Source organism: Rhea americana, unplaced genomic scaffold (genome assembly GCF_003343005.1).
Source record: "Rhea americana isolate MKP2758 unplaced genomic scaffold, rheAme1 scaffold_175, whole genome shotgun sequence".
Taxonomy (NCBI): Eukaryota; Metazoa; Chordata; class Aves; order Rheiformes; family Rheidae; genus Rhea; species Rhea americana.
This window is the reverse complement of record NW_028185872.1, coordinates 1,575,852-1,590,115: the sequence shown is the minus strand read 5'-3', so window position 1 is coordinate 1,590,115 and position 14,264 is coordinate 1,575,852. Positions and strand designations below refer to the sequence as shown.

At 41.3% G+C, this 14,264-nt stretch overlaps 1 protein-coding gene across 3 annotated transcripts in view; it reads right to left on the bottom strand.

Annotated features, from left to right (window-relative positions):
• The window catches only part of VMP1 (vacuole membrane protein 1), a 68,438-nt gene that overhangs the window by 33,678 nt on the left and 20,496 nt on the right, over positions 1-14,264 (bottom strand). For all 3 annotated transcript variants that reach the window (XM_085301348.1, XM_085301349.1, XM_085301350.1), the window contains one exon: positions 3,915-4,082. In XM_085301348.1, coding sequence (XP_085157474.1) covers positions 3,915-4,082 — 168 coding nt within the window. The remainder of the gene's footprint in view (positions 1-3,914; positions 4,083-14,264) is intronic.

The window sequence follows — 14,264 nt, the reverse complement described above, 5'->3', positions numbered from 1 at the left end:
AAGCTTCATCTCGAGCTCGCTCGCTTGCGCTCTCCATTTCTCTCTCTCGCTAAAATGCAATTTTATTATAAAAAAAAAAAAAAAAAAAGTTAAGATTGGACATATGGATAAACAGAGGCTAATGAAACAGGAACTTGGATTAAACTCAAAATGGTTTAAATATAGGACAGGTAACAGCACAATAGTTGGGTGCCACATTGGAAAAGCGCTAAAACATAGCTACATGCAGATGGCTTTTCTTTCCTGGGGTCAGGAGCGAGTAACAAAAGCTTTTCTGTCCCTTTGAAGCAATGTAAAAGCTTTTCAGTTTCCTTTGTTCCAGTTCGATACGCAGCTGCAGGCGAGGGAGAATTCCAGCTGCTGCGTTTACTCCAGATCAACAGGCTGGTTTTAAATACCACTACTCTCTGCCCTTACCCACACTGCGAAATTCCCAGCACAGAAAGTATACAGCCTCACACGTTTATTCCCTTGTTTTCCACAGAAGAAACGAATTTAAACGAATGCAACAAGCTGAACAGCATTCATCTGCCTGTTTCTGGCACAAGGAATGATAAGCCTGAGAACAGTAGCAACAAGGTTTCAGAAAAATTAACTTGAGGTTATGTTCTTAGGGTGATGCAAGAACAAAAAGTCACACTGCTTCTCAGGACTCTGCCAATTCGCTTTGGCTTCATTTTGTTAACTGAGGAAGAGGTTCGCATGTGTGTACAGGACATGAACTTTCTTTAAATTGGGTAAGTCACATGCCTATTATTACAAAACATTGCAGAAGCACAGCAAAATCATATGATCTCATGTCTGTTGGAGATAGGTTCCTTAGGTGCACGAAAAAAAGAAGCAATTAAGTGATCCAACCCAGTAACTATTTCACTGCTTTTTGTAACATTAGCTGACAGTTTTCACCAGTTAACTTTGAGTGTGGGGTTTAGTTAGAGATTCCTTGGACTAACAACAGATTGGAAAAGCAAGTGCTAATCAAAATTCTTTTACACAAATACATTCAGAAAAGGAAACTGGGAAATTACTCCACTAGAAAGAGTCTTTTAAAAAGATTTTATCCTGGTCAGGACACAGGCTGCCTGTTCTGCTAATCCTGTGCAATTAAACATTTTTATTCTTTCCCCTCATTTCTTGTAAAAAAACATTTAAAAACCTGCAATGCATTAAAAATGTAGGGCACTATTGAATTCCGTGTCCCCATGGGATGGAAGGCTGTGAGAACTGGCATACACCTAACTGATTGTTTCTGAGAGTCCTTCTGCAGGCCAGGACTGGTGGAGCCAATTTTTACAGTGATTTAAAAAGCATTATTTTTTTTCACCTAATAATTCCTTAGATACAGGGATATTTAATCCTTGTAACATTCATTATCAACAAAAACGGCTATCACTGACATGCAGGGAAATGGTAATGACTTTTAATCTCTGGAAGAAAACCGTACCTGGTTTAAGTTGGCTGAAGCTGCCACTAACGTTTTTGCGATCGGAACCAAACCCCTTGTGCAGATAAATCTCCACATTCAAACCTCGCAGGATACTTAGCCTGGGCAGCTTTATAGCCAGAGATCTGCAGGTCTCTACTGGGACCGTCCTGCTTTCAACTTTGCACATGAAAACTTGTATTACTACCACCCTCCTGTCTCCTTTCAAACAATAGAGGAGATCAGCCAGATTTCACTCTGGAGCCTCTCAACATAATTTCACTTTACAAGTCTAAAGGAAAGAGGACCTCAGTGCTATTGCAGCAGCTCCTCACAGGGCTCCGTGTGCTGCATTTGGAGCACTTTCATATGTATACCTAATAATTCTCTTTCCTTTGCAGTCTAACCAGTGATTATCATGATAAATTCAGATTTTAGATCCAATTAGAAGTTGCTGGTTCTATGAAAAAAAGCTTTTGTGAATTGACTCAATTACACACAGACTAGCAGTTATCTTATGCCTAATTTCAATTTGAAAAGTGAAAATAAATTCAAATCAAAATCTTCTAGCAACACAATGAGTTGCAAAAAATCAGTTATCATTTGCTTTGCTTTCTGGAGGTCACTGCTGCTTTTCARTAAGTGGACATTTGCCTTAGGAATGACAGAAGCAAGAGGAAGTTTCTTCAACAGCTTCCATAAAATGTGAACTGGAATTCGGACAAAAGAAACATACTGGAAGAAGCAGCAGCAGTTGCCAACTTGATTTGGCTTACAGGAAATTAGCAAGTAATGTTTATGTACTCATGAAACATTCCAAGAAAGCATAACACTACACTAGACATCACTGGTAGACAGAGGATGCTCCCAAGGGAAACGCCAGTGGAGACGAGAATTCAGTGAAAAGGTAGCTGACAGTGAATTTGAAGGCAAGAGGAGAGAAAGAAGGGAAGAATACAAAACAGCCTGGCTTGGTCATATTCCCCTGTCTTTTCCCCAGCCCGAACCAACAAAGGCAGCTCAAATGAAAGATGGAAGGTACTGCTCGTTCTCCCTCGGGGCTCCTGATGGCTCAGAAAGATACAAGTTTGCAATGCTTTCAATCGTATTAATTCATTCCTAAGCTACTTAATTCTCATCAGAGTTCAGTTATTTTAGATACCAAAGATTAAGCAATGGATGTTTACCCTGCGTTAAATTTTATTTTGCAACCCCAGAAACCTAAATGTAAATGCAATTTTTATTACTCCAGTTTTCATTAAACAAACTTAAATAGAGGGATAACAAGAGGGAAATAAAAAAAAGAGTTCGCATTTATGATCTTATAAATACTCGTACCCAAAGTCAGTTATCTCTATTGACTTACCACGCATTCAGGCAACTGTCCTCTAATTACAGAAAGTTTTTTTTTTGTTTGTTTGTTTTTTTGTTTTTTTTTTAAAGAAAAAATAGTTTGCTTCCTGAGATAGTTATAAGTCTGCTTTCTCTGTTAATATTTTGACTTTGGTACCAGTATACGTTACTTAAGTCTGTAATGTGTATAACAAACATAACTTTTGTAGGAGACAGAACTGCTGAGRGTTTCACAAGTTGCAATGACCCAAGTTGTCTTCATTTATCGTTTCATAATATTAGAAGGTACCCAGAAGTAAAACAGCAGATATCAGATACTACATACTTTCAGATTTTCCTCCCTGCACATTTGAATTGGACAACCAAGAATTTACCAGTTAAATCATCAGTCAGAACAGGAARTCAGTAGTAAAATCATGCTAATTTGGCATACAGTTCTTAGTAGATGCATCTGTGTAAACTGCAATCCAAAATCATCTATACAATTAAAAAAAAACTTAGCTGACCAAGACCCTCCAAAAAAATTGAAGCTTCTATAAAAAGCTGCAAAAAACAAAGAAAGTAAAAGAGAAAGCAATTTCTCTGTCCAAAGACCCTAATTCACTTCTTAAATGTTAACCTGCTTTCCCTGTTTTAAGTGAAATTTTTTCCATGATGGAAATAGGCAGAGAAATAGAAGTAAAGTATATAAAATAYGTAAAAATGTGCAGTGTACACTGTATTTAATCCAACCTATTGAAAAAACCCAGAAAAATGTCATAGTTGTGGCATTAGGTTCTGAGTTCTTCATATGAGTAACAGCAACTTCACATGAGTTTTAGGCAGATTTTTTTAAAAATTATTTATTGTTTAACTGAATGCACCATGACAGCTGCAACATCACTTGGGACGCAGACACCCCTTCTGGAACCTACCTATCGCGGTAAGAACCTCGAAGCACATCAGCACATTAAAAGTATACAGGACAAGTATAGACAAGGCTGATCAGGAAACTAACTTCATTTTGCAAATATACATACTATTGTTAGCAGTGTAGACCATCATTATTTTACTAGTTTCAGCAATTTTTGTGTATTGCTGATCATAAAAATGAAATGCGTAAGTTAAGATTGTGTAAGTTTAATAAACCAAACCTTACCCACATGCAGGCCTCCAGCCTGACTTTTGAGATGATAGCCCATAAAGAGATGGATCCTTCAATCTCCTCTTCATCAGGGCAGATAATTTGATCTGGATAAGGCGGCTCAGGAAAATTAACTGAATTACATTCATATGCAGCAAGAGTAACTGATGCAATGTGTGGACCCTGAAAAAAAACACAATAATTTCATAGAAATTTAATGTTAGTTTAAATAAGAATGAAAAGTACATTTGTCTCTGATGGAAGCCCAGTTTAAAATGTAGTGCTTCTTACTTCAGCCACCACTGATGTTATTATATATGTAAAATGGACTTCTGGGGATAATCAGAAGTGGAATTTTAACTATTCATGGTCTTAAAAAAAAACAAAACAAAAAAACAAGAAAACCTCCCTGCGATCAATTAAAAATGGAGTCTTTCAGCCTTTCCTCTGCCATTTTAACAGTAATACGAGGTTGTCAAGGAAAAATAAGAATCTTTATTTCCTAATAAAAAAGAGAATGTTCAAAACTTTAACATAGTCTCCTTAGRATATTTATGACCTTCAGCTTGATTAGAGCAGGTGTTTTCCCTGCTGTTGTTTTTAGAGAATGGACATTTTAAGTTCTATGTTTAAAAAAAGTTTTGAATAACTGAGACCTCATGACATCTTTCAATGGTTCTTCACAACTTTTGTTTTTTTCCCCAAATCAGAGAAACAGCAATCCCTCTGAATGTTGCTTAATCTGTGTCAGTCATTCCACATACACAAGAAAGTTAATGCTATTTGCTAAAGATTGCTTGAAACGTAAAATCAAGACTTAAGTGCTCATGTAAGTGAATTATGTACAYGCTCCTTTTTGCATTAAAAGATTTTGGGGACAGATCTCAACTCTTCTCCCTCCCCAAAAAAATCAACCAACAAACACACCATCAAAAAGTCTGAACAGGAACTGAAGTGCTACACACTTTGAAAGCCTGGAAGAATTGCTATTATTTTAATACAAAAGWAGTCAGACAATTCAAATAGTCTCTAGCTTGAGCACTAGATGTTGTAGCTAAAAAAGAAATCACATAACAWAAGGTTAAGCAACAAATGTTGAGGGGAGAGCACTGAGTTAAACAGCTATTTTCATAAAGTTGCAGATTTAAATAAATTATAAAATTTTCCTTACATACAGGGCAAAATTAATAGCAGAAGTTAACATTTGAGCAATTTATTTGCTGCATTTCGTTGTCATCTTGGGAAACACAGGGTCAACAATTTTCTTCCATGTTTTTTCCCTTCAAATGAGTCACGGTTGATTAGATCACTAAGGCAGCCTGATACCCTCCGCCCCCAGATCGAAGCTAGATTTATTACACAGAATAATGAAAGAAAGAGATGAGAGACCTCAGCACTGCCCTTCCCCTGCACGAGCCCGGCCACAGCCTCCTCGGACGCGCAGGGGCCGGCGCCGCACGGAGAAGCGCCTGCGGGCTTCGTTCGCCAGCTAGCAGGGAGGAGGCTACGGCACGACTCACACGCTTGCTGCGAAGAGGCTTTTAGTCAGGTTCACTCTTGTCAAYATTTCAGGTCCCTCTGAAGAGCCTAGAGCGCCGGATTCACACAATGACATTGATGCTGCAATTTATTTAATGGCAATGGAATAGGAGTGTTGTAAAAACAGTTTTATTTTTCTGTATGACAGATGTGACTACTGTTGTCATATGTAAACAATTCAAAATAAAGCTATTAATCTGTCATGCACAATTGGTAACAGACAGGCTGCTCTGATACCAAGCAAACTCTTATTTATTCTGTGTTGCTTTATAGGAGCTTAATTCAAAGTGCACTGAGAAATATTTTGGAGAATTTTGAAGATACTGGAGAATGGGATATGTGGAGAATTTGTGAAGATGTATTATGCAGCACATTGACATGATAAACTAAGAACGTCAAAGGTTCATTAAAGTAAAGCCAAGAAAGGGAAGTCCAGAAGAGTGAATTTCACATGAGAGAAACAACAAAGAACAGATGAATGAAAAAAATGACTTAACTGACACTACAGACCCTTCCACAGGTCCCAATGGCAACAGATTCCTTTTTGGTACTTGTAATAAGGCTCCACCTGTCCCAAACAGATTCATCTCTAGATAACGTATTCTTATTTTAGTCCTGGGGGCAGAGCAAAGAGACTTCCCTAAAACTGTAGAGTACACTTACGGCAAACCTGGGAACCTCTTTCTCTTCCACAGTCTACAGCTTCAAGGGGATTTAATTCTCTCCCCTGCTCCCCCCCCCGCCATCTTCTGATCCAATAGCTAACTTGGGATAAAAACAGAGCTCTCAAGCCATCTTCCTTAAGTTACAGTTTCCAGCTGCAGAAGCATCGGCAACAAAGTTCTCTTGAACAGGAGATTTGCATGGAGGAAATCCCCACGTACGCAAGTTGTAAACGACCATTTCCTACGGTCCCGGGAGGGCGAAATCGTTGCCAAAGTAGTGAGAGATATGCTGTATGAATCAAGAAGTACGGTGTTTCAGTTCCACAAAATTTGGAAGACCTACCACGCGACTGTAACTGCAGCCAGCTGTGATGGGAGACTGTTAGTTTCAGTTTTATAATAGTAAGAGACACCTAKAATTGCTACCTAGTAAGGCCCCCACCCCCTTGCATCGTTTCAGTGATAGCCCCACCAGCATTTCTTTTCAAAACGCACGCAGGTCGCGTAAGGAGGATTGTGCAGGCGCTCCCAGGAGAGGAGGACCTCATTTTCAGCCCAGCAAGCAATTGCAAAATGCCCATCTGCTGCCCGAACAGCAATCCCCTCCTGCTGGCCACAGTCTCTCACACTGTTGGCATCCTTGAAATGGCTTAATGGTCTCAGAACAAGTCCTCCTATTCAAAGAGCTCTCCCYCAGTCTCAACAAATGTCTGCAAAAGGAAAGATTTTTACAGCAAGTAGCAGTCAATGGAAAACAAGGCATTTCGCAAAGCAGCTGTAAACGGCCAACAAGCCACCTGAAGATTAAGCCAATTGAACATAATTCTTCCACTGCAATGTAAACAATTCTATAATGGAMAAAAAGTTGGAATTATGGAACCCACAGAAGCCACATTTTAACTGGAATAAGAAATAAAACAAACGGTTCATTTAGAGTGATGAAGCGTGCAGTAGGAGAACTTGGAGCCAGCTAGAGGAGAGCGGAGCCATCGCATGTCCTCGCGCAGCGGAGCCCAGCTGTCCTGCGTGTCGGCCGGACACCATCTCGGAGCTTGGCAGCCCGTGCGCTACGTTTCTGACATCTGCTTTTGCTCTAGTTCGGCCCCGGAAGCTTGTGCGGAACATTACACTTTCATAAAGCCGCGGTTACAAAGCACCTCACAAAACAACAGTTGGCTAAATAGGACCATGGTTGCAATGGAGTGGGGAGAAGGAGTGAGAAGGAGGGTCTCGGGGTGTTTCATGAGAGAGGTGCCATTTTGCTTTATATTTAGCAGTAAAAATGGTTTAGCTGGGAGTGGGAACAGGGAAGGAACTTCAAACGGGAGCTCAGGGCCACCTCTGGAAAATCCCAGCYGAAATACGCTCAGGTGGTTTCCTTACATTCCTCCCTGAGTCAGAAGGACTAAGTCGCAGATAATTTTTTAACCCTCTTTGCAAACAATACCTCCCCCCCACCTCGCTCTCCTGCTCTGCTCRGAGCCACAGTAAATAAATACTCACCCTTGGAGCGTTCTCCCTCTCTTTGCTCAGATTATTTCAACCACTTGAGGGAAACTCTAAGGCATCCCCACCTTGAACCTTACTGCAGCTCTACCTTTAAAAAGGGCCTGTGCAAAACTACTTCCAACCCTGTCAGGCCAGACAAGAAACACTGAAACCAGCCAGTTCAGTAGACACTCTGCTCGCCAAAGAAGGAAGAGTTGTTGAAATTCAAGGCATGTAAGGCCCTGAACACCAACTGTCTTTCCATCACCCTCCTGCAAAGATTTTTTTTTGTTGTTGTTGTTGTTCCTTTTTAATTGCAGGAGGCACTAACAAGGGCTAGCGCAGAATACGTTGAGAAATGTTCTGCTGACTCGGGCGAAGAACATTTGCTTGCCACGACTGACGACCAGCAGGAGCCTGTGGTTAGGCTGGAATGCAATTTGTTAGAAATATCTGTACAATTTACAAATCAAACAAGACAAGAGCTGGTCATCAAGAATGACTCAACATAAATCTGGGGTTTTTTGGCAACAGTAATTTAGGGGGGTTTGGAAATCCCTGTCTACACAACCCTAATATCTTATAGGGGGCATCCTTGAACTCTTGAACTCACAGGCCGTCAGTGCATTTTTGGTTCAGAGGCTTGAAGCCATCCACATACTGTTAATCCTTAGAAGCAAGTTGCTTTTCCTTAGAAGCAAGTTGCTTTAAATGCTGTATTCTGAAATTTCTAGAGAGTATCATTTTTTATTTGTAGATTATGCTTGGAACTTTATAAATCATGCTTTGAAAATCATCAATGGAAGTAGAAAAAGAATCAGCAGGCACATGTAAAAATAAAGTTAAGCAAAACTCTTAAGAACATGTCAGTATGCACAATAATTGTAACCGAAAAAAGGAAGAGTGATTGGATATCCGTTCAAAAACAAGCAATATTTTCACATTATCAATCATTTTGTACATCTAGACTGAAAAAAGTTATAGCTGTAAACAAATTCTGTATCAAATGTTATTTTTTCACATATCATTTCACATAACATTCATCCCACTAAAGTGATACTARGACTAGAACAACTACATCTAATTTTAACATCTTTTCTTGGGAAAGACACAATTTTAGACTGGCTCTAATTTAAAAATATTTCACAAAGAAAAGTGATATGTCTGCCAGCACTGAACTCACCACTGAGCTTAATGCACTAAAAATCTGTTTTCCTCCATGGAGGCAGAACTTTTTATGCTGGGTTCAAGACTCAGCCCTTCCACTGGGGGGAAACATGTCATTCTATATTTGATTAAGATAAATCAGAAAAACAAAAGTTTGCTTCTCATGGGAAACATCCTGCCAGTGTTCCCCCAGGCTGCGGCTCATCTCATACTTATCTATGAAGTCATTACACCTCTCAAGAAAGTAACACCAACTTACAGCACCTTTTTTATCTTCAGGAGCAGTGGACAACTACCCACAAAGAAAACTGCTCCATGATTAAAAGGGAAAAGCTGGATCTGGAAGTGGCTAGTAAATACGTCAATCTAGTCCGTCTGTGTTATGAGAGATTAGAGTGTCTCATGATTTTATATAGTGTCTGGTATGCAGTACAGRCTGTAAAACGGTGGCTCCGAACGAAGACGGAGCCTGTACCTAGAGCATCCTCAAGTGACACAAACATGCATCAAGCAGCCAGGGCTAGTTTTAGCACACCACCATGGCATTTCAAACTAGGTATTAATTTTACAATCATGTGTCTGTTAACAAATGTCTATTCCCACTTCAGTCAAGTCTTCCCCCACCACACGGAGCTGGTGGAAATTCCAAGCGATGAGCAACAAGCTCTGAATATGACTGAACCGGAGTCACCAGGGGAGCTGGCACGTGGTGTCACCAAATGCACAACAGGGCCACGTTGCTACTTTGAAAAGTAACATGCAAAGCAGATGTTTTATCAGGCTATGCTCAGGCTATTTTCTATAGGAGCAGTCAAACAGACTTGTGTCAGGAAAAGGCATAACTGGAAGAATCTAATTTTGTACTCTGGGGCTGACATAGGACAAAAATAATCTGTAAGCATCCCCTCCTGGCTCTTCCCYAGCCACCAGCTTATTATTACAGAGAAAAAAATCACAGCATCTATTCAAATGGACACTACTAGTGATGAGCGGCTTTAACGCTTCCAACTAAGAGTTCACCTTGCCTGTTGTCGTTACTTCCAGCCTGTTCATGAAAGCAGTGATGTGAATCTGGCTAATCTGGCTGCACATGCAAACAGAGCAGAGACTCCACAGCAGCAAGTGGGGAGAAAACACAATGTGACCTCCCAGTAGGGTTATGAGATAGAATCAGTGACGAGGATACCAAGAGCAGACTATGAAATACAGTTGTTGACATCTGAAAGGTAAAGTCCATCAGCCTTTAAAAGGAAGAAGACAGTGTACTAAGCATCTTACCAACTTCTCAGTTTGGTACAAGTTCAGATCACTACTGCTGGCCTAGATGCTCAATACAGCTTAAATATCAATTCATCAGGTTTTTGTAGACCTTTGAAAAGTCGAAGTAAGGTGGCTAACCCTGCGCAGATGTAGGTGCTTCTCATTAGCTGTTTATTACCACAGCTCCAGCTTTAGATAAACCGTCCAGCCTCTGACGTACACACTTTCAGCAGCATCGAGGGCCATATATGGAGCTTGCAGTCACACCGTGCAGGGCTCTGACTCATGAGGTCCAGCAATTCACGGTGGGGCAATACAGGAGGTTATTGCTTCCAGCTGTCCCACCGGCCCCTCTGCCAGCAATTACCACCCTCATAGCAGGACAGCCGCACCGGCGTCGTCTGCTTTGCAATTCCCAGGGCTGCACCCAGCAGCTTAGACCGCCACCAACTTGATTCATGTAACCCACCAGACCGAACGGGGCCTTGGAGCTCAGCACACACTTGCTCATAGACTCAGCTGCAACAGTCAAAGAGATTATTGCCTCCAGTTTAATCCAACAGGATGTAAACCAGAAGCACTGGTTTCATTCTCTGTATATACCTACTGGTATTTGACATTTGTGTATAAAACAACAATGATTGCACTTAAAGGGACTCAGTCTCTAAATGAACTGCTTTTCCTTGAAAATATCATTTTTAGTCTCCTGTTTTTTTTAATACAAAGAAGCCACCRGAAGAACACTGACCACTCAAGTTACATACCTAATCTGGTAGCTCTGCATCGTTCATCCACGGGACTCTTCCAGCTCGTCAGTGCACTATCAGTGTAAGAGCAGAGCCCACGCGAACACTAAGCAGGAGTTCCCATCAAGAGATGGCAAGTAAAAGTGATTTCTTTAAATTATATGTTGATTCAAGTGTTCCAGGATGGTTCAGCTCATTGTAAAAACCTTAGGACGGCTAGAGGAAGTAGGTTTAGAGGCATGAAGGAAACAAATGAAAGAGTACGACCCACAAACAATCCTCATACAGACAGGCTCCATTTCAACTTATTTTACAACAAATTTCTGTCTTCTGCACCCACCACGTGTTTTTCTTTCAACTATCTCAGCAACTCAACAGCAGTAAGCTGATCAGAGATACTAGTCCCAAGTGTCCTTTATTTGATTTGTTTTAGGCTTGCAAGTTGACACGTGATGAATGAGATGGACTAGCAAAGAGCACCTCCCTTTGCAGAGAAAATCCCGAGCTGGGAAGGGGCAGGGAGGGCATAGGGCTCCCACCTGCCTGAGGGCCGCTCCGCTTTTGTTTCCCACATTTTCCTTTGCTCATGAGACCTGTCATTTTCTGGATTATTCACATTCACTTTGACTGATCCATGTGAAAAGGGCAAAACTTGAAGCTGACAATCACTGAGGAAAATACTCCTGGATTAAAGTCACAAATAAATGGAAAAAAAATGAGAACAAGTTCTGCATACTTCAGAAAACTGCAGTAAGCTTTATTTCTTTTCTTTCTTTTTTTCTTTTTTTTTTTTTTTTTTTTTTTTTTTTTTTTTTTTTTTTTTTNTGTATCACTTGTGAATTTTATCACAAGTCTCCTTACAAGCTCAGGACCTAGAACTAGACAACTACAAAGGATCGCATTTAATTTTTAAAAAGTTTTCACTAGTCCTAGCTGGAAAAAGGGGTGGCGTTGGTTGTTTTTTTTTAAATGATTTGATTTGCATTAACAATATTTTTTGGAAAAAYTACCAGGCTCATTATTCCCTAAGGTGTCCGGATTTTAAGTAGTCAGCTCCTAACCTAAACTCCGTTCACCCCAGGCCAAAACGTGACTCATTTCAGCTGCCAGCTAGCATGCTTTTAGGAGGCCGGAGCGCGACTGCTCAAAGCCAAATCCTGCAACCAATTCAGAACAAAAGTGAGACATTGACCCCTCRAGCCCAGCTGAACCCAAAATGCCTTTCTAAACCAAGAGGTGTCAAAAGTGACACCGACTTTTCTATTCACTTCTCTTTAAAGGCCGTTTTCTGTTCTTTTTCATCACTTGGGTTTATTGCCCTGCTCTCCCTCCCTCTGCTCCAGGAAGGATTCAGCGAGAAACCCCACGTGTTACACTTCCAAAAAACTGCAAACTTCTCTGACCTCCGCGCACAAACCATTCCTATTGTACCGCACGCTTCCTGCCTGTGCTCTTCCGCAGTCGGGCTACCACCAGAGACCTCTTCAGCAGTTGCTCCACTTGGCTCTGTTAGCAAGCGAGCGGAGATTCACATTTAAAAAACAAAAACACAAACAAACGTGAACAGCCAAGGCTAGCTTTGCACTTTTGACCGGCCAGGAATTTGCTTCCATTCACTCCCTAACATCAGGGATTAGAGAACAGATCACACGCAGAAGGGGCACGCATTACCCGTTTCTCGCACAGGACTTTTTGACAGGCATTAGCGGGTTTTGTTTGCCTCGCTCGCGCCTTTTGCGATCCATTTGCCAGAGCTGAACTGAAACCAAATCACGAGGTGCAGCGCGTGCGCTGAGCGAGCGCTCCACCTCGCGTCTCCCGCGCCGCCGGAGCCCGCTGCCCCGCCGGCGCTCACTCATCCCCTGCCTCTTCCTACCAGCAAGCAGAGCCCTCCACGAGGTGCAAATGCAACAAATCCTCGACAAGTTACCCTCAGTCATTTTCTGCCAGTTAGGTGATTCATGCCATTTGTATTTTATTATGCCACTAATAGAAGAGGAAACATCTCAGGACTAGGAAAAAAAAAAAACAAACACAAAAAATCCCCAAAAAGCTGCATGTGGCTAAGAACAGTATTTAGAGTCATTAATCATAATACTTTTATTTCCTGCAGAACTACATCGTGATTGCTATTTTTATCCTGCTGTTTTTAAAGAATTGTGAAAAACCTTTAAAGGACTTTGGGAAAATAAGCCAGCAGACTTGTTTTGAAAAGTGTCTGAATAAAAAGGGTTCTTGGAAGAGTGGCCTGCTTCGATATTTCTGCGCTGAAGACCTACTCTATGCCAAATCTTAAGCTCAATGACACTTTGGGGCAAGTGAGAGAATCATCTCCCCAAAAGTCATGTCAAATTTTACATTTACTGACGGCTAAAGCTAAGGAAATAGTAKTAAACTAGGAACCAGTGCAGCAGTGTTCAGACCCTTCCTAATATATAGGAAGTTCTTGAGTTGCAGAAATAGTAATAAAAAGCCTATGATCGAACGAACAAAGTTAACTTCTGCCTCCTACACTGAGATGCATCCAGTGATCACGAAAATCCAAATCAGACACTCTGTCAGCTGCGGGCAGTACCATTCCCCTAGACTGAGGTTGGTGTAKGTTGGAAAGCCTGCTTCCAGCGAAACTGCCACTTCCAGATATTTTCTGCTCAGCTAAGCCTGGGATCTCTCTTGGAAGTTGAACGCGTGCCACTCCAGAAAGCGACGGGCAGGAGAGGCTCTGGAGGATGCAGAGGAATAACTGTGTTGGAACACTGGAAAAACAGCTATCCAGACAGGGAAAGCAAACATCCAGAGTCATTCCGTGYTGGATCTATTACATAACTATTTCTAATGCTGACTTGCCCAGCTAATGGGCTGTACTTACAAATAGGCTGAGACGAATATGCTCGTATGCACTACACAGAGGGCTCTGCTGAAATCGGCTGCACCTGTGTCGGCGCTGGAGCAGCCCGGGCGCACTGCACAAGTGGCTGCCTGCACGCTCGCCGCTCCTACCCGGCGGCCCCTACCCGGAGACGCACGATTACAAGCATCAACAGGAGCTCAGCAACACACGGGTGGGCCAAGAGTCTTGTTCTCCGAGCAAGTAATTACATCCCAACAATCACACTGTGCGTACGGGTTCAGAATGAGCAATTAATTACGAGCAATTTCACTCAAAGCACTTACTGAAACTGTATTCTCCGGTGCCTATAAATCCACTAAGGCAGAAGTGGATTTAATTTCTTTKAATCAATAGAAAAATAAGTTTTATCATAATGAGGACACGTAATTAAGGTATATGGAGCATGCAGAGTAGACAGACACTCRTGCAAGAGTTAATATAGTGAGGTCCCCACTTATTCTGTGGCATTTCTACTTTCAGAGGCAGATGTTGCACAATTAACAAATAAAACTAGTTTTAAAATCCTCTTTGTAAGCTGGAAAGCTCCTAATTGCATTGCTACCAGATGGGCTAAATTCAAAATAGTATTCTGAAATAATTTGCTCTTAAA